Source organism: Eutrema salsugineum, unplaced genomic scaffold, assembly GCF_000478725.1.
Source record: "Eutrema salsugineum unplaced genomic scaffold, Eutsalg1_0 scaffold_12, whole genome shotgun sequence".
Lineage (NCBI taxonomy): Eukaryota > Viridiplantae > Streptophyta > Magnoliopsida > Brassicales > Brassicaceae > Eutrema > Eutrema salsugineum.
The window spans coordinates 5,706,192-5,731,471 of NW_006256895.1; the positions used below are offsets into that span (position 1 = coordinate 5,706,192).

The window sequence follows — 25,280 nt, forward strand, 5'->3', positions numbered from 1 at the left end:
ATCTACGTCGACTCTAAAACAGGAATCAGACTGGAACAGACTTGCAGGTATTTCCGACATGAGAGTCGGAATCGGATCTCGACGAAAAATCTCAAGAAATATGACCAAGGATATAGAACATAACATAAGTTCAATTAACAGAATCAGATATCGCCGGGAATATCATCGAAATGCTACTGCGACACCTCCCAGTAGGTATGGCCGATATCGGCGGGAATATCGTCGAGATATTATCATCTATGTGATTGAGCGAATGATATGGAACGGGGAATTGAAGGGATGTATGGATTCGATAACGAATGAGTTCTGAGCAGGTATGGCCGATATTGGCGGTTTGGAGTCAATGAAGAACAACAGGTATGGTCGACCCAATACCGGTTTGGCGATTTTCATAATTTCTTCATAGAGGTGCATTCTGTCTTTTTACGTAGGAGAAGTGTAAGAAAGTGTCATCTGACATGAAAGTGTCAAAATCTGTAAATATGAACTCATAAAGTGTCATCCTGTGTAAATATTTCATTTTTAAATTTAAAAATTTGTTCATTAAAAGTTTTCCACAATTATCCGAAAGTTGAATACTGAGAGTCGCAACCAATATTATTGGCTGAGCTTTAATTTTTGACTAAAATGTATGTCTAAGATCTCTTACAAGTTTTCTTATAAACACTGATTTTAAACTTATGTTGAAAATGTGAAGCGAAAAATAAATCGAATATACTATATTCATCAATGACTTCAAAATCATATATAAAATATCTTACAAAAATATTTAATTTTGTTCAATTAAAAAATTTTGTTCTCTACTCAGCATAAAGTTTTTTTAAAAGGTTGAGAAAAGTCCAGATATTTTATAGACTAAATCTTTTTTATGGTAAATGTGCTTTGCTAAAGATCGTTCATGAACAGATCGATAAGCTTGTATATATATAATCGTCAAAATCATATCATATGCTTGGAGACAAAAACCGAATACTTTCATTACTGTTAAAATTTTATATACGAAGCTATTTAAACCTGAATATACTATACCAGTTTCAAAATTATACTTTTTGTTATTTTTAATGTTGTTTTTGTTTTTTTTTAAATTTATTTTGACTTGCAAAATCTAAAAAGTTTCAAGTTTTTTTTCTAAAAATATCATCCAATTGACATTGCTTTAGTTTTACTTTGTAATAATTCAAGTTGTCAAACTTTATGTCTATTGACAAGATATTTAAGAATAAATTTTAATAAATTTTTTTTAATATCATTTTAATATTTCAAACTTTTCAGCAGTATAAACCGAGGCTACAAAGTGCTGTTTTGCAATGATTAATTGTAGTTGTCAGTGTTTATTCATCAATTTTTTCAAAATATTAAAATATATTTTGTATTCCTAGTATTCATAATCTTAACACCCAATTCTATGATATTGGTGAAGGATATTGGTATTCTCAAAAAAGGCAAAGGATTTAAAAATATTAAGTTTGATTATTAATTTATTTGTTACTGCAATCGAATGATGCATAAGTGATAAAAAAGTGTAACAAAATAGCCTATAAATATTATTATTTAATAAACTATCTAAAATAAAATAGGCATGCTATATAATTTTCACGAATAAATCTTATATTACTTTAGGAAATATTTAAATAACACATGATTTAAAATATTTGTACATGTTATATGTTAAACTGCAAACACCAAATAACTTGAATAAAATCATTTACTTAAAACAATATTTAAGTATTTGACAATTCAATTTATCACTGACCTAAACTAATATTTTTTAAAGATGATGTGTGTTTTGTTTTTAAATTAAACATAATGAAACTTATTTAGGTATATTAAAATTAAAGCATCATATTTATCATTCTTAAAATTCATGTTTAATTGTAATTCCGACCGTGAGATCTTATCATTTAATTTATAATGCTGTTATAACTTAATTTCTATGCATAAGTTTCTTCTCAAAAGTCTAACGATGTTAGCATCATATTCTTATTATTACGTTAAATTGTATTGATTTACGACGGTTTCTTTAATTTTTTTTTTTTGATAATTATGTTTGGGTTATAAGAACATATAAATAGCTTCCACTAAGACAATCCATTCTCATTATATTCTTTTTTGTACCATAATATTAACTCGATTATTTTTTAAGTTTTAGCAGATATGACTTCATATACCTCCCAATTGACAACCCTATTCGTTGTTGTAGTGTTGGTGTGTGCATTAGTTCCTGCTTTCTCTGTAGTAGAAGGTGAAACAAAAACATTATGGGATACATGCTTTCTTAAAATCACTCCTAAGTCTGCCTTGGATATAATCGGAATTGTCTTTGGTAACAGAACCATCACTGATGTGTGTTGTCATGATCTTGTCGGAGAAGGAAAAGTGTGTCATGATGTGCTGATCAAATATATTTCAGATAGACCCCACCTAGTTGCTAACGAAACTCAATACTTGAAGAAGAGAGATGATTTGTGGACTCATTGTGTCTCAGTCACTAAAACTGCTTAAACTGTGTACTGAATATAATATTTGATCAAATAAATTCTTAATTTACTTTCATAATATTTTTTCTTACCACAAATACTGTTGTCTATCTTGCAATATAAACAAATCTGTCAAAGAGTATATCTTTGCAATTCTAAAATCCATAATTATCTACTGATTTTTAAATTTAAAATTTGTTCATTAAGATTTTTCCAAAATTATCCGAAATTTGAATACTGAGAGTCGCAACCAATATTGATGGCTGAGCTTTAATTTTCGACTAAAATGTATGTCTAAGATCTCTTACAAGTTTTCATATATACACTGATTTTAAACTTATGTTGAAAATGTGAAGAACAAAAAGAAATCGAACATACTACATTCATCGATGACTACTAAAACATATATAAAATATCTTACAAAAATATTTAATTTTGTTCAATTAAAAAATTTTGTTCTCTACTCAGCATAAAGTTTTTTTAAAGGTTGAGAAAAAGTCCTAATATTTTATAGACTAAATCCTTTTTATGGTAAATGTGCTTTGCTAAAGATCGTTCATGAACAGATCGATAAGCTTGTATATATATAATCGTCAAAATCATATCATATGCTCGGAGACAAAAACCGAATACTTTGGTTGCTGTTAAAATTTTATTTACGAAGCTATTTAAACCTGAATATACTATACCAGTTTCAAAATTTTACTTTTTGGTTATTTTAAATGTTATTTTTGGTTTTTTTTAAATGTATTTTGACTTGCAGCATCTAAAAAGTTTCCAATTGACATTGCTTTAGTTTTACTTTGAAATTATTCAAGTTGTAAAACTTTATGTGTATTGATAAGATATCTAAGAATAAATTTTAATAGGACAGTTTTTTTTATTATCATTTTAATATCTCAAACTTTTCAGCAGTATTTACCGAGGATACAAAGTACTGTTTTACAATGATTAATTGTAGTTGTAAGTGTTTATTCATCAATTTTTTTCAAAAAAATCTAAAATGTCTTTTGTATTCTTAGTATTCATAATCTTAACACTCAATACTATGATATTGGTGAAGGATATTGGTATTCTCAAAAAAGGCAAAGATTTAAAACATATTAAGTTTGATTATTAATTTAATTGTTATTGCAATCCAATGATGTATAAATGATAATAAGTGTTACAAAATAGCCAATAAATTTCATTATTTAATAAACTATCTAAAATAAACTAGGCATGCTATATAATTTTCACGAATAAATCTTATATTACCTTAGGAAACATTTAAATGACACATGATTTAAAATATTTGTACATGTTATATGTTAAACTGCAAACACCTTATAACTTGAATAAAATCATTTATTTAAAACAATATTTAAGTATTTGACAGTTCAATTTATCACTGACATAAACTAATATTTTTTAAGGATGATGTGTGTTTCGTTTTTAAGTTAAACATAATGAAACTTATTTAGGTACATTAAAATTAAAGCATCGTATTTATCATTCTTAAAATCCATGTTTAATTGTAATTCCGACCTTGAGATCTTATCATCTGATTTATAATGCTGTTATAACTTAATTTCTATGCATAAGTTTCTTCTCAAAAGTCTAACGATGTTAGCATCATATTATTATTATTACGTTAAATTGTATTGATTTACGACGGTTTCTTTAAAATTTGTTTTGATAATTATGTTTGGGTTATAAAAACATATAAATAGCTTCCGCTAAGACAATCCATTCTCATTATATTCTTTTTTGTACCATAATATTTACTCGATCGTTTTTAAGTTTTAGCAGATATGACTACAAGTACCTCCCAGCTGACAACCCTATTCATTGTTGTAGCTTTGGTGTGTGCATTTGTTCCTGCTTTCTCTGTAGAAGAAGGTGAAGCAAAAACATTATGGGATACATGCCTTCTTAAAATCACTCCTAAGTGTGCTTTGGATATAATCGGAGTTGTCTTTGGAAACGGAACCATCATTGATGCGTGTTGTCATGATCTTGTCGAAGAAGGAAAAATGTGTCACGACACGCTGATCAAATACATTTCAGATAGACCCCACCTAGTTGCTAACGAAACCCAATACTTGAAGAAGAGAGATGATTTGTGGACTCATTGTGTCTCAGTCACTAAAACTGCTTAAACTGTGTACAGATTATAATATATGATCAAATAAATTCTTAATTTACTTTCATAATATTTTTTCTTACCACAAATACTGTTGTCTATCTTGCAATATAAACAAATCTGTCAAAGAGTATATCTTTGCAGACTGATTTCAAAAATCCATAATTATCTACTCTTTTTTAAAACTAAAATTTGTTCATTAAGATTTTTCCAAAATTATCCGAAAGTTGAATACTGAGAGTCGCAACCAATATTGTTGGCTGAGCTTTAATTTTCGACTAAAATGTATGTCTAAGATCTCTTACAAGCTCTCTTATAAACACTGATTCTAAACTTATGTTGAAAATGTGAAGAACGAAAAGAAATCAAATATACTATATTCATCGATTACTTCAAAAAAATATATAAAATATCTTACAAAAACATTTAATTTTGTTCAATTAAAAATTTTTGTTCTCTCCTCAGCATAAAGTTTTTTTTAAATGTTGAGAAAAGTCCAGATATTTTATAAACTAAATCCTTTTTATGGTAAATTTGGTTTGCTAAAGATCGTTCATGAAAAGATAGATAAGCTTGTATATATATATAATTTTCAAAATCATATCATATGCTTGGAGACAAAAAATCGAATAATTTGGCTGCTGTTAAAATTTTGTTATGAAGCTATTTAAACATGAATATACTATACCAGTTTCAAAATTTTACTTTTTTGGGTATTTTTAATGTTATTTTGGTTTTTTTTTAATTGTATTTTGACTTGCAAATCTAAAAAGTTTCAAGTTTTTTTAAAAAAAAAAATATCATCCAATTGACATTGCTTTAGTTTTACTTTGTAATTATTCAAGTTGTCAAACTTTATGTCTATTGACAAGATATTTATGAATAAATTTTAATAGGACAGTTTTTTTTATTATCATTTTAATATCTCAAACTTTTCAGCAGTATTTACCGAGGATACAAAGTACTGTTTTACAATGATTAATTGTAGTTGTAAGTGTTCATTCATCAATTTTTTTCAAAAAAATCTAAAATATCTTTTGTATTCTTAGTATTCATAATCTTAACACTCAATACTATGATATTGGTGAAGGATATTGGTATTCTCAAAAAAGGTAAAGATTTAAAACATATTAAGTTTGATTATTAATTTAATTGTTACTGCAATCGAATGATGTATAAATGATAATAAGTGTTACAAAATAGCCAATAAATGTCATTATTTAATAAACTATCTAAAATAAACTAGGCATGCTATATAATTTTCACGAATAAATCTTATATTACCTTAGGAAACATTTAAATGACACATGATTTAAAATATTTGTACATGTTATATGTTAAACTGCAAACACCTTATAACTTGAATAAAATCATTTATTTAAAACAATATTTAAGTATTTGACAGTTCAATTTATCACTGACATAAACTAATATTTTTTAAGGATGATGTGTGTTTCGTTTTTAAGTTAAACATAATGAAACTTATTTAGGTACATTAAAATTAAAGCATCGTATTTATCATTCTTAAAATCCATGTTTAATTGTAATTCCGACCTTGAGATCTTATCATCTGATTTATAATGCTGTTATAACTTAATTTCTATGCATAAGTTTCTTCTCAAAAGTCTAACGATGTTAGCATCATATTATTATTATTACGTTAAATTGTATTGATTTACGACGGTTGTGTGAGCCAAAACTCGCACAACCAAAGATTTGTAAAGAAAACTAAGGGATCGGAAACTTCTGGGGTTTATCGCCAAAGACAGTAAGATCAAAAGAGAACTTTTCTTGCTGTGAAAGTGTTTCGTTCTTATTGCTTAGGGTTGCCAAAGTTCCCGGAATGAATTACATACACCACATATTTATACCGATTTTCTAAACCGCCTAGCCGAGAATCTCGGGCGAGATTTTCGGAATATTTCCTTATCGCCTCGTGTGGCTGACCGACTTTGCATCTCGCCTAGGGTTTTTCGTGGGCTTCGCCTCTTCAAGGCTTCGGCTCGGCCCATCATGCTTTCTTTACGGCTCGGCCCACTTGACATCATTCGCTCCACCTCTCCGCGGCACGGCTCGGCCCAGGTATTTAAGACAGGGGCTCGGCCTATGTTATGTTATACGGCTCGGCCCATCTCCTTCTTCTCGGCTCTCCCACCTGGCGATCGCGGCTCTCTTGCCTTTCTTGGTAAAAACGGCTCTCCCACCTTTCTTGGTGGAAACGGCTCTCCTTCTTGCCTTGGTGAGAACGGCTCTCCCGTTTTGATGATCACGGCTCTCCCATTTTCTATACTTAGTTATTTTGGGATGGTTTATGTGTGTGGGGTGGAAATCGACCCCAACAGTTAGCCCCCCAGCTCGTCAATCTCGGAGTCGAGAGTGACGAGGTACATTACTCCTGACCACGAGATAAACCATCGAGCCGAGCTGCTACGACACGAGCCCAGATTCATGTTTTGGGAGTGTGAGTGCCGAGGTGTTTCCAAGGAATTGCCGAAGATGCCGAGGCGAATCAGGGACGAAGCGATCTGGTGACGGTTATGCCGAGCCGACTATATGGCTAGGCGTTTCGAGCGAAAGTTCATGCCGAGCCGTGTTGTTAACGACGAGGCGTTTCAAGAACAAGGGTCAGTGCCGAGCCGTTTAACGACGAGGCGTTTCAAGAACAAGGATTTGTGCCGAGCCGTTTAACGACGAGGCGTTTCAAGAGGAATAGTTAATGCCGAGCCGTTTTGTTTAACGACGAGGCGTTTTGATATAGTTAACACCGAGCCGTTTTGTTTAACGACGAGGCGTTTCGAGAGAGACAGATAATGCCGAGCCGTTTTGTTTAACGACGAGGCGTTTTGACATAGTTAACACCGAGCCATTTTGTTTAACGATGAGGCGTTTCGAGAGAGACAGATAATGCCGAGCCCTTTCGTTAGACGATGAGGCGATACAAGTGAGAGAGAGTCTATACCAAGTCGTTTCGTTATCCTGGGTACCCTGACTGTTGGTCTTCCGAGAGGAAGTTCCGGATCTTTCGGCGCGTGCCAACGACGCAACCCGGTATGACCAATTCGCCGCGGACCCTACGCGTTGTTGGATGGCTTCCCGAGGTTCACGCGGAATTCACGCGCCTCGTTTTTCTATAAATAGGTGAGCTCCTTCACTCCTCCTCATTATTTCCCGACTCACTCGTTTTTACTAAAGGTAGCTCTCCCTTCTCTCTTCTTTCTCTCTCTAGTTTATTTATTTTCCGGCTAGGGTTTCCGAAGTCTCCGCCGCTGCAGATCTTTTTCCGGTAGAGGCTCGCCGAGTCAAGTTGTAATTCATTGTAAAAGTTGTAAAGTATGTCGAACCGTTCCGACGACTCGTTAGATCCGCTTTTCCACTACGAGCCGAGCCGTATAGACGCCGAGGCGACGGGTGCGATGGATTCTTCCGAGGCGTCTGCTTCGCCGAGCCGTTCTCACCATTCATCTGACGAGGCGTCAAATGATGAAAACCCATCAGATGTCGGCTCTCCGGATGGCGAGTCGTCGGTTTCGACGAGCCGTCCCCAGGATCTCGTTCCTAACAAGGGCATTAACAGAGCCGCGCTCAAGGCCGAGGAGGAGGCATTTCCCTTTGATCTTTTCGAGGCGAAGCTTGAGTTGGAACGCCTCATGGCGTCTCGAGGTGCTTCCACATCTGGGCGAGCGCCGAGAGTTAAGAGGCAAAAACCCGACCCGCCTGGGTCTACACTCTGCTCCCTTGAGTCGCTCGAAGCGTTGAGGCATCGCTTCGGAATATCCGAGGCGGTGGAGTTCGTTGTCCCAGAGAAAAGCGACCGCGCCGACAACCCTCCAGAGAATCATTTCACTCTGTACGAGGCGTTCTTTGAGCTTTGCTTCCTCTGGTTCCCAATCCCCGGAGTGATCCTCGAATACCTTTGGAAACACGGGATCTCGATCGGGCAGATCATGCCGAGGGGACTGCGGCATATGATCGGCATTTTAGTCCGAAGCTTCGAATGCGGTCTTGACATTGAGCTGAACCACCTGCTGAACTTGCTGGAAATCAGGAAGGCTCCGAAAGGAAACAGGTTCTATATTTCCAACAAGGCGAAACGACGGATTATCGGCGGTTTTCCCAGCAAGGACCAGTCCTGGACTGAACGCTTCTTCTACGTTTTAGTGAACGAGGCGTCGGTCGGCGAGGATTACGTTTGCCGAGCCAAGACCGCTTGGGGACCACTTGGTAGCCGACCCGAAGCTTTGCCTCGGCTCGGAGATTCGGTTCAAACTTTCTTCCTTTTCTGACACTTATCTTTTTTTTGCTTTGTTTTGCAGTTCGGTGCTATCTTCCCCCGATTCCCGACGATCTGTTCACCGTTCGAGACTCTCTTTCGGCGAGGAAGGTTAACTGGAGAAAGAATTTCACCCTCGAGAGAGTAGAGAAGGCGCGAGCCATTCTTGCAGGAGTTCCCGTCAGCTCTTCATCCTCCAGTTCCTCCAGAGATACCCGCGAAAAGATGGTGATCTTAACCCTCCGAGAAAGGAAGAGACGCGAACAGGAAGAAGCTGCTAGACGAGCTGCCGAGGCGGCTCGGGCGCTGGCTGAGGTGGTTCCGGCGCAAGCCGAGGTGGTTTCGGCGCAAGCCGAGGCCACCCATCAAACTGACCCGCCGAACCGGGATGAAACGACCCGAGCTGCGGAGGGAAATACAACCGAGGTGGTCGAGAGAGATGTGGCGCCCGAGGTGGAACAGGGCGAAATTGTTCCCGAGGCGTCTGGGGGCGATTCGGCGGTTCGGAACAAAGAGCCTTCGAACTCCGCTATTCTAGCCCTCCCGAAGTCGACGAGGCCCCCGACTTCCGTCGTGCAGAAACACGACCCGAGCCGAAAACGTTCGGCTGCTGATAAAGGGAAGGGGGTCGCTGTTGAGAGGGACGAGCCGTCCAAGAAGAGACGGAAGCCGACGCCCGGAGAATCCGCCGCGCGTAAGTTGGTCGTCGATGACCCCGACGCCTCCGCCATAATGTTCTTGCGTGTAAATAACGCGAACACGCGTCTTCCTCCTCCGGAGAAGTTGAGGAGGCCGAGGTCCTACGGCGCAATGGCGCAGCGCGGGACCAAGGAACATTCCATTTTGCTTTCCTTTGCTTTCGTGAATTTTCGCTAAGTATTTGACACGAGTTTATTTTCTGCAGTTTGTCGCGGCCATTAACGACCTAATGGCCGAGTACGAGGCGGACCTGTCTAAGGTCGAACGTCGCTTGGCCGAGGCCAAAATTGAGTCCGCATCGTCGAAAACGAAGCTGGAAGAGGCTCAGACCGAAACCGCGGCGGTAAAGGGGAAACTGGACGAGGCGACGGCCAGGGCGTCCAGGCTGGAAGAGGAGAAGATCGTTCTGCGTGCAAACGTAGATAAAGTCTCCGCCTCGATCATTCGCCTTGAGGAGGCGAGGAGAGCCAAAAGTGCCGAGGTGGCGATGCTGAAGAGGCGTATCGAGGCCAAGGATGCCTTGTTTGATGCTAAGGTCAAGAGGGCGAAAAAGGAGGCGAGGCGAGAGCTTACAGCGAAGTTTCAAGAACGCCTCGCCAAGGTGGAGGAGGGTCTGGTTCGGCTTGAAAAAGCCAAAAATGACGAGAATGATCTGGGACAGATCAAGGGCAATCTGGCGATGATTGCCGACCTGAAGAAACCAGATGCCCCGACACTCGACGACGAGGAAGCAAAGCTGAAAAGCTGGGAAAGCGAGTATGCCGACGAAGAGGCGTACGAGCGCATTGCTTCCGAGATTCGGGGCGAGCTGTACTATTCCCCCGTATCGCCGGACTCGGTCGACACCACCCTCGGGAACGAGCCGCTCGAAGAGACAGCGGCTAACTTAGGTGTGGTGGACCCGAACGGATCGAACGCGGGCACGCCAGTCCTCTCGAACCTCTTCGCCGAACGTGAGACGCAGTCCGCGGCCTGATTCTCTGTGCTCTCCCCTGTCTCGTCTTTAATCCTTTTGTACTTAGATTTTTTTGTTTTTAAACTCTCTTTGTAACTGATGCCTGGACGGCTTTATCCATCTAACATTTTACTTTCGTTTTATGAATAAATTCTCTTTCCCTTAGCTGTTTTAGGATTTGATGTACTTATTTTCAACCCTTGGAATAGAGAAAATTGTTGAGGATAAAACTGTTGTAATGATTTTAACTGCTTCCTTAGCCGAATCCTTTGAAAATGATAGAAGTACTGGCTAAGGGTTGAGTTCGTTTAAGGACATCGTTTGGATTCTTAATCCCGAGGTGGGAGTTAGTTTTGTGGAACATCTTTTAGGTGATGCTGGAAAATTTTTAAAGTGATAATGTCGAGGCGAATTTTTGCCTGGTAATGCCGAGCCATTTTTAATGACGAGGCGTTTTTGCTGCGTATTTTGCCAAACCGTGTAAACGACGAGGCGTTTTTTCGCTTGGCGTGACGCCGAGCTGTGTAGACGAGGCGTTTTGCTTTTGTTAGCCGAGGTTGAAGTGTTATCGAACCTGTCTAAGGACCGGTGTTCTCGAGTATGTTTATCCGGGTTTAAGAGTTTTACTTCGGTTTTTAGAGAAAGCGATGTAGTCTCGACTTATATTCTCGTGTGCGATAGTAAACCGTGGCGACCAGATACGTTTTTGGTCTGATATTTGTATAGCGCGCTTAATTTTTATCCGTAGAGGATGTAACTTGCACCCTCGTCCTAGGAAAAGTGGTAAAAGTCCGTTTATAGAACTTTGTACTTGTTGCCCCGTTGTGGCCAGCAACGAGGCTAGGCGTTCAGAGGCTTAGTTTGCCGAACTGAAGTTGAGGACCGATTAGGGTCCGAGGTAATCGGGTCATGATATCATGCCGAAGTGGTACGATTACTTGCCGAAGTGATGAGTGATAAAATTTAAAAATCCGAGCTTGTTACAATGTGAAGCTAGCCGAAGCGATAATAGTTTAACTAGAAATCAAGTGAAATAAGTAGATGATTAAAAATGAAGTGAGAAATATGCCGAAGTGGCGACGTTCCTAAATGGGTAAGTCAAAATAATAGAGTTTAGAGGAGGTATGTGTATACGTACCCACTCCCCCCCCCCTTTTTAGGAGGGGGGACAGCTGAACCCGTCCGAAGACGGGCTGCCTACGTACCCTTTGCAGGGATCAAGCCGTCCCGTAGTTCATGATGGTCGTGCTGTATCCTTAGTGATAGTATTTCTTCAGATGCATTGCGTTCCATGATCTTGGAATATCCTCGTCGGCTAGTGTCGCGAGTTCGTAGACTCCCGGACGAACCACTTTGGTGATCTTGTAAGGACCTTCCCAATTTGCTCCGAGCTTTCCTGCGTTCTTCTCGGCAGTATTTTGGAAGACCTTTCGGAGAACGAGTTCTCCCTCTTTGAATCTTCGGCTACGAACGTTTTTGTTGTAGTACCGCGCCGTTGCTTGTTGGTAGTTCTGAATTCGAACTAGGGCTTGGTCGCGCTTTTCGTTGATTAGGTCGAGCTCATCTAGCATCATTAAGTGGTTTAAGCCTTCTTGTCCTGGTAGAAGTCTTCGTCGAATACCTGGGAAGTCCACCTCGGGGGGAATTACGCACTCCGATCCGTAGACCAGAGCGAATGGAGTTTCCCCAGTGGCTCGGCGCGGAGTTGTCCGATGAGACCAAAGGACTCCTTCGAGTTCGTCTGCCCACCGTCCTTTCTTCTCGTCGAGCCTCTTTTTCAGACCATCGAGGATCGTCTTGTTGGCTGCTTCGGCTTGTCCATTCCCTTGAGGGTATCTTGGCGTGGATTTGCTGAGGCGGATTTTCCACTTCTCGCAGAAAGCTTCGAAGCGTGTTGAAATAAACTGGGATCCGTTGTCAGTGACGATCTCGTAAGGGACCCCGTGTCGGCAGATTATATTTTTCCAGACGAAGTGTTCGACTTGAACATCTTTTATACTTGCGTAAGAATCGGCCTCGACCCACTTGGAAAAGTAATCCGTGAGGACGAGCAGAAAACGCTTCTGTTTCGAGCGATGTAGAGGTCCGACGATGTCCATCGACCATCTCATGAACGGATAAGGCGACGAAATTGACAAGAGCAGCTCGGTAGGTTGGTGAATTGTTGGAGCGTGCCGCTGACACTTCTCGCATGTCGCCGTGAATTTCTCGCAGTCCTTGACCATCGTAGGCCAGAAGTAGCCGTGCCATTTTATCTTGATAGCGAGCGACCTTCCGCTGGAGTGGTTACCGCACGCGCCGCTATGCACCTCGTGCATGATCTTTCGTGCTTCCGGTCCTTCGACGCATGTCATGAGAGGCCCCGAAAATCTCCATTTAAACACCTCGTCATCGACGAGGACATAACGTGCTGCCTGAGCTTTGAGCTTGCGGGCTTCCCATTTGTCGGTTGGCGCCTTTCCGTCGGCGATGTACATTCGGATGGCCCCGAGCCATTCTTTGTCGCAGCCGTATTCCGGCTCGGCCGACGAGGCGTCTTCCTCCATCGGAATGGCTTCGTCGTCTTCTGGTTCTTGTTCAGGGGGATTTATCAGCCGAACTCCTTCTACTTCTTCGATGCTAGGGCGTTCGATGAATTCGACTGGGATCGTTCGTCGGAGGTCCGGGTCCGAGGTCGAAGCGAGTGCTGCTAAAGCGTCGGCCGAGGTGAGTTCGAACTCATCAAACTTTTGCACCAACTCCCGGACCATTTTGAGGTAAGCGCCCATACGTCCATCCTTCGCCTCGTATTCCCCGTTGAACTGACATGCTACGAGCTGCGAGTCGCAGAAGGTTCTTATTTTTCGAACTCCGATTCCTTGTGCTAGCCGTATGCCGGCGATCAGTGCTTCGTATTCCGCTTCGTTGTTCGAGGCCTGGAAGTTCAGGCGAAAAGACTGCTCAAGTATTTCTCCGGTGGGAGAGGTAAGGCGGATTCCTATTCCCGAGCCATGTTTAGATGACGAGCCGTCGACGTGCAATGTCCATACTTCGTCTAGGGTTGGCTCGTTTGTTGCTTCGGCCGAGAGTTCAATGAGGAAATCAGCGAGCACTTGTGATTTTGCAGACGACCTATTCCGATACTCGATGTCGTATTCGCTCAGCTCTATGGCCCACTTGGCGAGCCGACCGGATTGGCTTGGGCTGTGCAGGATCGGGCGCAGCGGAAGGGTGGCGAGCACGACAATCGAATGCGACTGAAAGTATGGGCGCAGCTTGCGAGCCGAGACTACGACGGCTAGGGCGACCTTCTCGATTTGTGGGTAGCGGGTCTCGGCGTCGGTCAGTGTTTGGCTGATGTAGAAAATAGGTTTTTGCTCGGATCGTTCTTCTCTGATTAATACCCCACTTACAGCTGTAGCAGACACCGCGATGTAGAGGAAGAGCGGCTCTCCTTCGACCGGTTTTGCTAGGATTGGCGGGCTCGCCAGATAAGTCTTCAGTTCTTGGAAAGCCGTCTCACATCGTTCGTCCCATTCAAATTTCTTGTTTCCTCTGAGGGTGTCGTAGAAAGGCAGGCATTTGTCCGTGGAACGGGAGATAAATCGATTTAGCGCAGCGACTCTTCCTGTTAACCTTTGTACTTCGCGCTTCGTCCTTGGAGAGGGCATTTCAACTAACGCCTTAATCTGCTTGGGGTTTGCTTCTATGCCTCGGTGGGTTACCAGATAGCCGAGGAATTCTCCCGAGGTGACTGCGAACCTGCACTTCGCCGGATTTAGCTTCATGTTGTGCTTGTTCAACTGTTCGAAACATTCTTGTAGGTGCGCGATGTGGTCTTCCTCCTCGAGTGACTTAACTAACATGTCGTCGATGTATACCTCCATAGTTTTCCCGAGCTGAGCTGCAAACATTTTGTTGACGAGCCGTTGATACGTTGCTCCTGCGTTTTTGAGCCCGAACGGCATGACTTTGTAGCAATATATCCCGCGATCGGTTATGAATGCCGTTTTTTCCCGATCATCAGAGTGAATCAGGATCTGATTATAGCCGGAGAACGCGTCCATAAACGTTAACAGTTTATTCCCCGCAGTGGCCTCGACGAGCCGGTCGATATGTGGCAGGGGAAAGCTGTCTTTTGGGCACGCCTTGTTGAGGTCGGTGAAATCCACACAGACTCGCCACTTGCCGTTCTTCTTCTTCACAACCATCGGGTTTGCGAGCCAGTCCGGATATTTGGCCTCGGCGATTGATCCTACCTTGAGTAATCTCTCAACTTCGTCGTTGACTGCTTTAGCTCGTTCTGGACCAAGCTTTCTTCTTTTCTGCTTGACTGGTTTGAAGGTCGGATCCACGTTAAGCTCGTGACAGGTTACATCGACGCTGATGCCTGGCATGTCTTCCGCCGTCCAGGCAAAGCTATCGATGTTTTCCTTGAGGAGGGAAAGGAGCTTGCTGCTTAGGAGTTCGCCTAGTTGTGTTCCAATTTCGACGCACCGCTCCGGATGCGCCTCGTCTATGCACACCGAGTCCACTGCATCACATATCGGCTCGGTGCGTGTTTCACGGCTCTCCGCGATCTGTAATTGCTATAAGAGTTTGGAGAGCTCGTTCGCGGGCTCTCTGTCTGTCTTCATCTTTTTGCGGTCTATGTCAGCCCGTGCGTCGGTGACGGGGTTCCTTAGCTTGTGCTCGGTTAGGAAGCAATTTCTTGATTCCTTCTGATTTCCCCATATCGTTTTGACACCTGATGGAGTTGGGAATTTGAGACAAAGATGATAGGTGGAAGGTACCGCCCTCATCCCGTTGATCCAAGGGGTTCCCATGATGACGTTATAGATGGCTGGGAGGTCAGTGACGCAAAACTCGACGATCTTGGTGACTCCGCCAGCTACCACAGGAAGCCTGATCGTTCCCATAGTCATCGTCGTTTCTCCCGAAAATCCGGTTAGAGGTTTGGGGATTGCCTCCACCTCGGAGAGGTCGATTCCCATTCTTCTGAGCGTTTCCTTGAAGACGACATTCACCGAGCTTCCAGTATCGATGAGCACCCTTGCTACGTCATGATCCATGATCGTTAGCTCAACTACTAACGGATCATTGTGAGGTCGATCGATTCCTGCTGTTTCCTCCTTGGAAAAAGAGATCACCGTGTTTGGGATGTCAGTCGGCTCTGTCCAATTCTCCTTTGCTTCGGCTCGGCGCTGATAGGCTTTGATTGAGGAAACGGTATCTTGATAGTACTGGGATCCACCCATGATCATATTGATCCTTTGCCTCAGCTCGGGTCGCCCTTCAGGTTCGTCTCGCCTGTCGCGCTTGGGGTTGTCGCCTCGTCGGGGAGGATTCGCTGGTTCCGCCGCACCGTTTGGCTCGGCTTTTTCCTGTTGTTCGTTAGGGACGAGGTCCTTGAGGCTGACCGCGTTTTGGAGCTCTCCTGCTGCCATTTTTGCTGCGAGCTTTGCTCCCAGAGTCCGGCATTGAGCCGTTGAGTGTCCGTTGGTCTGGTGATACTCGCAGAAAGCCTTCTCGTCGTAGTTGGCTGACTTTCTTACCCAAGTATTGTTGCGCGGCTCTCCTCTTCCGCGTCCGGAGCTAACCTGGTAGTTATGGGCACCTCCGCTCCTAGGCTCTTCCGAACTCTGCGTTGCCGCGTTGCTTGATGGATTGCCCTTCTTCGCTGGGCGTGGCAAAATTGAGCTTCAGATCGCTGCTTTCGTGGCTTCGTACTGCTCGTCCAAATTTTTCATTTCCTCCTCGTTTACGACGAAGTCTGATGATCGGTGCAACGCGTCTTGAATTGTTTGCGGCGTATTGAGAGCCATCTCGCGGCGGAATTCGGATTTGTACCAAGGATCGTTTCAGAGCCTCGAGTGCAGCCTTGTCGCTTATCCCTTCTATTTTGGATACGACCGCCTTGAATCGCGTCATGTAGTCCCGAAGCGGTTTGTTCGGTCCTTGAGATAGTGTCCATAGATCGGCATCAGATGTTCCTCTGTCCATAAACATCGAGTATTGTTTAAGGAATAAGGCGGAGAGCTGTTGAAAACTGCCGATTGAATTTCGTTCCTGCCTTGAGAACCACTCGAGTGCGGCTCCCTTGAGATGCTCCACGAAGAGCAGACAGTATCCGGCATCCACTTCGCGCTCGGTGAGTTTAGCGGCGTTCTTTGTGAAGGCTCGCCCCATCGCTATTCGAAACGCTGTGATGTGTGCTTTTGGGTCGGTTGTTCCTTCGTAGAACAGAATTCTCACCTTCCCTGGCTCGGGAATCCTGGCTTCTGTGATCCTTGCGGTGAACGGGGTTCTTTGGGTTTCTTCGAGCATTCGGTCGATTTCGGGTGCGGCACTTGTCGCGTTGTGCACTTGGGATTTCATAGCGCGTATTTCAGCTACCGTTCGAGCCATAGAGGCTCGCAGCTCTTTAAGCTCGAGGGTTTGTGCGTGAGTCATTCCCTTTGATTGGGGGAGTCGCTCCCGCTCCTCTCGCCTCGGCTCATCTTCGCGCTCCTCTCGCCTCGGCTCATCTTTGGTTGGGTTATCGCCTCGGGCTGGATCGGAGACTTCGTCAGTCCGGATGCCGTTCAATGCCGAGGCGAGTTCTTCTTCACTGATTCGACGAGCCGAGCCAGTTTGTTGTGGATTTATGGTCTCGTCGTTTTGCTGGGCGTCCACATCGATCGCGTCGTCTCCTTCCTCACCGGCTCGTTGCCTGGAGTTGCGGCGTAGTGGAGGCGGCTCGGTCATGTTGACTCGGGTTGCTGCAGGAGTGCGTTCGTCGAGGGGACGAAGAAAAGAAGAGTCTCTTGCACCACTCCCTGAGGCTTCGGCGGGCGTCGAGAAGTCGAAGCGTCTCCGAATTCCGTCCATCGGGTCGTTGACTACGGCTCTCCAAGTCGGATGCTGTCGCTCTGCTGCCATTGCGTCGAGCCTCGCCGTAATCGCCTCGTTTCTTTTGTCTTGGTCGTCGATCTTTTTCATCAACGCAGCTATCATGTATCGCATCTCCTCATGGGTTTCGGTCATCGCCGTTGTTGTCGGCGCGGTCGTTGTGCCTGATCCTGGAGCGTCCCTATCCGCGCCGTTACCGGTGTTGTTGTTGTCGTCGTTAGCGTTGCTCGCCATTTTCTTCGAATCTTAAAGCTTTGTCGATATAGAGTAAGAAGGTTTCGTGTCCCCACAGACGGCGCCAAATTGTGTGAGCCAAAACTCGCACAACCAAAGATTTGTAAAGAAAACTAAGGGATCGGAAACTTCTGGGGTTTATCGCCAAAGACAGTAAGATCAAAAGAGAACTTTTCTTGCTGTGAAAGTGTTTCGTTCTTATTGCTTAGGGTTGCCAAAGTTCCCGGAATGAATTACATACACCACATATTTATACCAATTTTCTAAACCGCCTAGCCGAGAATCTCGGGCGAGATTTTCGGAATATTTCCTTATCGCCTCGTGTGGCTGACCGACTTTGCATCTCGCCTAGGGTTTTTCGTGGGCTTCGCCTCTTCAAGGCTTCGGCTCGGCCCATCATGCTTTCTTTACGGCTCGGCCCACTTGACATCATTCGCTCCACCTCTCCGCAGCACGGCTCGGCCCAGGTATTTAAGACAGGAGCTCGGCCTATGTTATGTTATACGGCTCGGCCCATCTCCTTCTTCTCGGCTCTCCCACCTGGCGATCGCGGCTCTCCGGCCTTTCTTGGTAAAAACGGCTCTCCCACCTTTCTTGGTGGAAACGGCTCTCCTTCTTGCCTTGGTGAGAACGGCTCTCCCGTTTTGATGATCACGGCTCTCCCATTTTCAATACTTAGTTATTTTGGGATGGTTTATGTGTGTGGGGTGGAAATCGACCCCAACAACGGTTTCTTTAAAATTTGTTTTGATAATTATGTTTGGGTTATAAAAACATATAAATAGCTTCCGCTAAGACAATCCATTCTCATTATATTCTTTTCTGTACCATAATATTTACTCGATTGTTTTTAAGTTTTAGCAGATATGACTACAAGTACCTCCCAGCTGACAACCCTATTCATTGTTGTAGCTTTGGTGTGTGCATTTGTTCCTGCTTTCTCTGTAGAAGAAGGTGAAGCAAAAACATTATGGGATACATGCCTTCTTAAAATCACTCCTAAGTGTGCTTTGGATATAATCGGAGTTGTCTTTGGAAACGGAACCATCACTGATGCGTGTTGTCATGATCTTGTCGAAGAAGGAAAAGTGTGTAACGACACGCTGATCAAATACATTTCAGATAGACCCCACCTAGTTGCTAAGGAAACCCAATACTTGAAGAAGAGAGATGATTTTTGGACTCATTGTGTCTCAGTCACTAAAACTGCTTAAACTGTGTACTGATTATAATATATGATCAAATAAATTCTTAATTTACTTTCATAATATTTTTTCTTACCACAAATACTGTTGTCTATCTTGCAATATAAACAAATCTGTCAAAGAGTATATCTTTGCAGACTGATTTCTAAAATCCATAATTATCTACTCTTTTTAAAACTAAAATTTGTTCATTAAGATTTTTCCAAAATTATCCGAAAGTTGAATACTGAGAGTCGCAACCAATATTGTTGGCTGAGCTTTAATTTTCGACTAAAATGTATGTCTAAGATCTCTTACAAGCTTTCTTATAAACACTGATTTTAAACTTATGTTGAAAATGTGAAGAACAAAAAGGAATCGAATATCCTATATTCATCGATTACTTCAAAAAAATATATAAAATATCTTACAAAAACATTTAATTTTTGTCAATTAAATATTTTGTTCTCTACTCAGCATAAATTTTTTTTTTATAGGTTGAGAAAAGTCCATATATTTTATAAAATAAATCCTTTTTATGGTAAATGTGCTTTGCTAAAGATCGTTCATGAAAAGATCGATAATCTTGTATATATATATATATAATCTTCAAAATCATATCATATGCTTGGAGACAAAAACCGAATAATTTGGATGCTTGAATATTTTATTGACGAAGCTATTTAAACATGCTTGGATATGCTTGGAGACAAAAAATCGAATAATTTGGTTGCTGTTAAAATTTTATTTACGAAGCTATTTAAACATGAATATACTATACCAGTTTCAAAATTTTACTTTTTGGGTATTTTTAGTGTTATTTTTGGTTTTTTTTTTAAATGTATTTTGACTTTCAACATCTAAAAAGTTTCAAGTTTTGTTTTTTAAAAAATATCATCCAATTGACATTGCTTTAGTTTTACTTTGTAATTATTCAAGTTGTCAAACTTTATGTCTATTGACAAGATATTTAAGAATAAATTTTAATAGGACAGTTTTTTTATTATCATTTTAATATCTCAAACTTTTCAGCAGTATTAACCGAGGATACAAAGTACTGTTTTCCAATGATTAATTGTAATTGTAAGGGTTTATTCATCAATTGTTTTCAAAAAAATCTAAAATATCTTTTGTATTCTTAGTATTCATAATCTTAACACTCAATACTATGATATTGGTGAAGGAAATTGGTATTCTCAAAAAAGGCAAAGATTTAAAACATATTAAGTTTGATTATTAATTTATTTGTTACTGCAATCGAATGATGTACAAATGATAATAAGTGTTACAAAATAGCCAATACATGTTATTATTTAATAAACTATCGAAAATAAATTAGGCATGCTATATAATTTTCACGAATAAATCTTATATTACCTTAGCAAACATTTAAATGACACATAATTTAAAATATTTGTACATGTTATATGTTAAACTGCAAACACCAAATAACTTGAATAAAATCATTTAGTTAAAACAATATTACCTAAACCAATATTTTTTAAGGATGATGTGTGTTTCGTTTTTAAGTTAAACATAATGAAACTTATTTAGGTATATTAAAATTAAGGCATCATATTTATCATTCTTAAAATCCATGTTTAATTGTAATTCTGACCGTGAGATCTTTTCATCTGATTTATAATGCTGTTATAACTTAATTTCTTTACATAAGTTTCTTCTCAAAAGTCTAACGATGTTAGCATCATATTATTATTATTACATTAAATTATATTGATTTACGACGGTTTCTTTAAAATTTGTTTTGATAATTATGTTTGGGTTATAAAAACATATAAATAGCTTCCGCTAAGACAATCCATTCTCATTATATTCTTTTTTGTACCATAATATTTACTCGATCGTTTTTAAGTTTTAGCAGATATGACTACAAGTATCTCCCAATTGACAACCCTGTTCATTGTTGTAGCTTTGGTGTGTGCATTTGTTCCTGCTTTCTCTGTAGAAGAAGGTGAAGCAAAAACATTATGGGATACATGCCTTCTTAAAATCACTCCTAAGTGTGCTTTGGATATAATCGGAGTTGTCTTTGGAAACGGAACCATCACTGATGCGTGTTGTCATGATCTTGTCGAAGAAGGAAAAGTGTGTAACGACACGCTGATCAAATACATTTCAGATAGACCCCACCTAGTTGCTAAGGAAACCCAATACTTGAAGAAGAGAGATGATTTGTGGACTCATTGTGTCTCAGTCACTAAAACTGCTTAAACTGTGTACTGATTATAATATATGATCAAATAAATTCTTAATTTACTTTCATAATATTTTTTCTTACCACAAATACTGTTGTCTATCTTGCAATATAAACAAATCTGTCAAAGAGTATATCTTTGCAGACTGATTTCTAAAATCCATAATTATCTACTCTTTTTAAAACTAAAATTTGTTCATTAAGATTTTTCCAAAATTATCCGAAAGTTGAATACTGAGAGTCGCAACCAATATTGTTGGCTGAGCTTTAATTTTCGACTAAAATGTATGTCTAAGATCTCTTACAAGCTTTCTTATAAACACTGATTTTAAACTTATGTTGAAAATGTGAAGAACAAAAAGAAATCGAATATACTATATTCATCGATTACTTCAAAAAAATATATAAAATATCTTACAAAAACATTTAATTTTGTTCAATTAAAAAATTTTGTTCTCTACTCAGCATAAATTTTTTTTTTATAGGTTGAGAAAAGTCCATATATTTTATAAAATAAATGCCTTCTATGGTAAATGTGCTGTGCTAAAGAGCGTTCATGAAAAGATCGATAAGCTTCTATATATATATATATATATAATCGTCAAAATCATATCATATGCTTGGAGACAAAAACCGAATAATTTGGATGCTTGAATATTTTATTGACGAAGCTATTTAAACATGAATATACTATACCAGTTTCAAAATTTTACTTTTTAGTTATTTTAATGTTATTTTTGGTTTTTTTTTTTTTAAATGTATTTTGACTTGCAACATCTAAAAAGTTTCAAGTTATTTTTAAAAAAAATATCATCCAGTTGACATTGCTTTAGTTTTACTTTGTAATTATTCAAGTTGTCAAACTTTATGTCTATTGACAAGATATTTAAGAATAAATTTTAATAGGACAGTTTTTTTTATTATCATTTTAATATCTCAAACTTTTCAGCAGTATTAACCGAGGATACACAGTACTGTTTTACAATGATTAATTGTAGTTGTAAGTGTTTATTCATCAATTGTTTTAAAAAAAATCTAAAATATCTTTTGTATTCTTAGTATTCATAATTTTAACACGCAATACTATGATATTGGTGAAGGATATTGGTATTCTCGAAAAAGTTAAAGGTTTAAAAAATATTAAATTGGATTATTAATTTATTTGTTACTGCAAACGAATGGTGTATAAATGATAATAAGAGTTACAAAATAGCCAATAAATGTCATTATTTAATAAACTATCTAAAATATAGTAGGCATATATATAATTTTCACGAATAAATCTTATATTACCTTAGCAAATGTTTAAATGACACATGATTTAAAATATTTGTATATGTTATATGTTAAATTGCAAACACCAAATAACTTGAATAAAATCATTTAGTTAAAACAATATTTAAGTATTTGACATTTCAATTTATCACTGCCTAAACTAATATTTTTTAAGGATGATGTGTCTTTCGGTTTTAAGTTTAACATAATGAAACTTATTTAGGTATATTAAAATTAAAGCATCATATTTATCATTCTTAAAATCCATGTTTAATTGTAATTCCGACTGTGAGATCTTATCATCTGATTTATAATGCTATTATAACTTAATTTCTATGCATAAGTTTCTTCTCAAAAGTCTAACGATGTTAGCATCATATATTATTATTACGTTAAATTGTATTGATTTACGACGGTTTGTTTAAAATTTGTTTTGATAATTATGTTTTGGTTATAAAAACATATAAATAGCTTCCACTAAGACAATTCATTCTCATTATATTCTTTTTTGTACCATAATATTTACTCGATCGTTTTTAAGTTTTAGCAGATATGACTACAAGTACCTCCCAATTGACAACCCTGTTCATTGTTGTAGCTTTGGTGTGTGCATTTGTTCCTGCTTTCTCTGTAGAAGAAGGTGAAGCAAAAACATTATGGGATACATGCCTTCTTAAAATCACTCCTAAGTGTGCTTTGGATATAATCGGAGTTGTCTTTGGAAACGGAACCATCACTGATGCGTGTTGTCATGATCTTGTCGAAGAAGGAAAAGTATGTCACGACACGCTGATCAAATACATTTCAGATAGACCCCACCTAGTTGCTAACGAAACCAATACTTGAAGAAGAGAGATGATTTGTGGACTCATTGTGTCTCAGTCGCTAAAACTGCTTAAACTTTGTACTGATTATAATATATGATCAAATAAATTCTTAATTTACTTTCATAATATTTTTTTTCTACCACAAATACTGTTGTCTCTCTTGCAATATAAACAAATTTGTGAAAGAGTATATCTTTTGCAGACTGATTTCTAAAATGCATAAGTATCTACTCATTTTTAAAACTAAAAATTTGTTCATTAAGATTTTTCCAAAATTATCCGAAAGTTGAATACTGAGAGTCGCAACCAATATTGTTGTCTGAGCTTTAATTTTTGACTAACATGTATGTCTAAGATCTCTTACAAGCTTTCTTATAGACACTGATTTTAAACTTATGTTGAAAATGTGAAGAACGAAAAGGAATCGAATATCCTATATTCATCGATTACTTCAAAAAAATATATAAAATATCTTACAAAAACATTTAATTTTTGTCAATTAAATATTTTGTTCTCTACTCAGCATAAATTGTTTTTTAAAATGTTGAGAAAAGTCCAGATATTTTATAAACTAAATCCTTTTTATGGTAAATTTGCTTTGCTAAAGATCGTTCATGAAAAGATCGATAATCTTGTATATATATATATATAATCTTCAAAATCATATCATATGCTTGGAGACAAAAACCGAATAATTTGGATGCTTGAATATTTTATTGACGAAGCTATTTAAACATGCTTGGATATGCTTGGAGACAAAAAATCGAATAATTTGGTTGCTGTTAAAATTTTATTTACGAAGCTATTTAAACATGAATATACTATACCAGTTTCAAAATTTTACTTTTTGGGTATTTTTAGTGTTATTTTTGGTTTTTTTTTTAAATGTATTTTGACTTTCAACATCTAAAAAGTTTCAAGTTTTGTTTTTTAAAAAATATCATCCAATTGACATTGCTTTAGTTTTACTTTGTAATTATTCAAGTTGTCAAACTTTATGTCTATTGACAAGATATTTAAGAATAAATTTTAATTGACCAGGTTTTTTTATTATCTTAATATTTCAAACTTTTCAGCAGTATAAACCGAGGATACAAAGTACTGTTTGACAATGATTAATTGTAGTTGTAAGTGTTTATTCTTCAATGTTTTTCAAAAAAAATCTAAAATGTCTTTTGTATTCTTAGTATTCATAATCTTAACACCCAATACTATGATATTGGTAAAGGATATTGGTATTCTCGAAAAAGGCAAAGGTTTAAAAAATATTAAATTTGATTATTAATTTATTTGTTACTGCAATCGAATGGTGTATAAATGATAACAAGTGTTACAAAATAGCCAATAAATGTCATTATTTAATAAACTATCTAAAATATAGTAGGTATGTTATATAATTTTCACGAATAAATCTTATATTACCTTAGCAAATATTTAAATGACACATGATTTAAAATATTTGTATATGTTATATGTTAAATTGCAAACACCAAATAACTTGAATAAAATCATTTAGTTAAAACTATATTTAACTATTTGACATTTCAATTTATCACTGACCTAAACTAATATTTTTTTAAGGATGATGTGTCTTTCGTTTTTAAGTTAAACATAATGAAACTTATTTAGGTATATTAAAATTAAAGCATCATATTTATCATTCTTAAAATCTATGTTTAATTGTAATTCCGACCGTGAGATCTTATCATCTGATTTATAATGCTATTATAACTTAATTTCTATGCATAAGTTTCTTCTCAAAAGTCTAACGATGTTAGCATCATATTATTATTATTACATTAAATTGTATTGATTTACGACAGTTTCTTTAAAATTTGTTTTGATAATTATGTTTTGGTTATAAAAACATATAAATAGCTTCCACTAAGACAATTCATTCTCATTATATTCTTTTTTGTACCATAATATTTACTCGATCATTTTTAAGTTTTAGCAGATATGACTACAAGTACCTCCCAATTGACAACCCTGTTCATTGTTGTAGCTTTGGTGTGTGCATTTGTTCCTGCTTTCTCTGTAGAAGAAGGTGAAGCAAAAACATTATGGGATACATGCCTCCTTAAAATCACTCCTAAGTGTGCTTTGGATATAATTGGAGTTGTCTTTGGGAAACGGAACCATCACTGAT

At 38.7% G+C, this 25,280-nt stretch overlaps 7 protein-coding genes and 1 pseudogene across 7 annotated transcripts in view; 7 read left to right on the forward strand and 1 right to left on the reverse strand.

The window, feature by feature from the left end:
- Positions 1-2,154: 2,154 nt before the first annotated feature.
- On the forward strand, positions 2,155-2,502 carry LOC18025516. Its single transcript, XM_006408695.1, has one exon. It carries the CDS (start codon positions 2,155-2,157, stop codon positions 2,500-2,502), a length of 348 nt encoding a protein of 115 aa, XP_006408758.1.
- A 1,768-nt stretch (positions 2,503-4,270) lies between these two features.
- LOC18025517 lies at positions 4,271-4,618 on the forward strand. The gene has a single exon (XM_006408696.1). It carries the CDS (start codon positions 4,271-4,273, stop codon positions 4,616-4,618), a length of 348 nt encoding a protein of 115 aa, XP_006408759.1.
- Positions 4,619-7,934: 3,316 nt separating this feature from the next.
- On the forward strand, positions 7,935-10,547 carry LOC112089143 (uncharacterized protein At3g60930, chloroplastic-like). The gene is made up of 3 exons (XM_024160120.1): positions 7,935-8,823; positions 8,916-9,733; positions 9,777-10,547. Exons 1-3 carry the CDS (start codon positions 7,935-7,937, stop codon positions 10,545-10,547), a joined length of 2,478 nt encoding a protein of 825 aa, XP_024015888.1.
- A 4,547-nt stretch (positions 10,548-15,094) lies between these two features.
- LOC112089144 lies at positions 15,095-15,952 on the reverse strand. The gene has a single exon (XM_024160122.1). It carries the CDS (start codon positions 15,950-15,952, stop codon positions 15,095-15,097), a length of 858 nt encoding a protein of 285 aa, XP_024015890.1.
- A 2,544-nt stretch (positions 15,953-18,496) lies between these two features.
- LOC18025518 lies at positions 18,497-18,844 on the forward strand. The gene has a single exon (XM_006408697.1). The coding sequence runs from the start codon at positions 18,497-18,499 to the stop codon at positions 18,842-18,844; it is 348 nt and encodes a 115-aa protein (XP_006408760.1).
- A 1,854-nt stretch (positions 18,845-20,698) lies between these two features.
- Positions 20,699-21,046, forward strand: LOC18025519. Its single transcript, XM_006408698.1, has one exon. The coding sequence runs from the start codon at positions 20,699-20,701 to the stop codon at positions 21,044-21,046; it is 348 nt and encodes a 115-aa protein (XP_006408761.1).
- Positions 21,047-22,856: 1,810 nt separating this feature from the next.
- Positions 22,857-23,203, forward strand: LOC18025520 (annotated as a pseudogene).
- Positions 23,204-25,090: 1,887 nt separating this feature from the next.
- The window catches only part of LOC112089145, a 2,896-nt gene continuing 2,706 nt past the window's right edge, over positions 25,091-25,280 (forward strand). The window contains exon 1 of the mRNA XM_024160123.1: positions 25,091-25,178. Coding sequence (XP_024015891.1) covers positions 25,091-25,178 — 88 coding nt within the window. The remainder of the gene's footprint in view (positions 25,179-25,280) is intronic.

Excerpts from the sequence above, each read along its gene's own strand:
- LOC112089143 (XM_024160120.1), top strand. The coding sequence starts at position 7,935 with ATGTCGAACCGTTCCGACGACTCGTTAGATCCGCTTTTCCACTACGAG. Across the intron at positions 8,824-8,915 it reads GACCGCTTGGGGACCACTTG|TTCGGTGCTATCTTCCCCCG; the intron begins GTAGCCGACCCG and ends TTTGTTTTGCAG. Across the intron at positions 9,734-9,776 it reads TTTTGCTTTCCTTTGCTTTC|TTTGTCGCGGCCATTAACGA; the intron begins GTGAATTTTCGC and ends TATTTTCTGCAG.
- LOC112089144 (XM_024160122.1), bottom strand. The coding sequence starts at position 15,952 with ATGGCAGCAGGAGAGCTCCAAAACGCGGTCAGCCTCAAGGACCTCGTC.
- LOC18025516 (XM_006408695.1), top strand. The coding sequence starts at position 2,155 with ATGACTTCATATACCTCCCAATTGACAACCCTATTCGTTGTTGTAGTG.
- LOC18025519 (XM_006408698.1), top strand. The coding sequence starts at position 20,699 with ATGACTACAAGTATCTCCCAATTGACAACCCTGTTCATTGTTGTAGCT.
- LOC18025517 (XM_006408696.1), top strand. The coding sequence starts at position 4,271 with ATGACTACAAGTACCTCCCAGCTGACAACCCTATTCATTGTTGTAGCT.
- LOC18025518 (XM_006408697.1), top strand. The coding sequence starts at position 18,497 with ATGACTACAAGTACCTCCCAGCTGACAACCCTATTCATTGTTGTAGCT.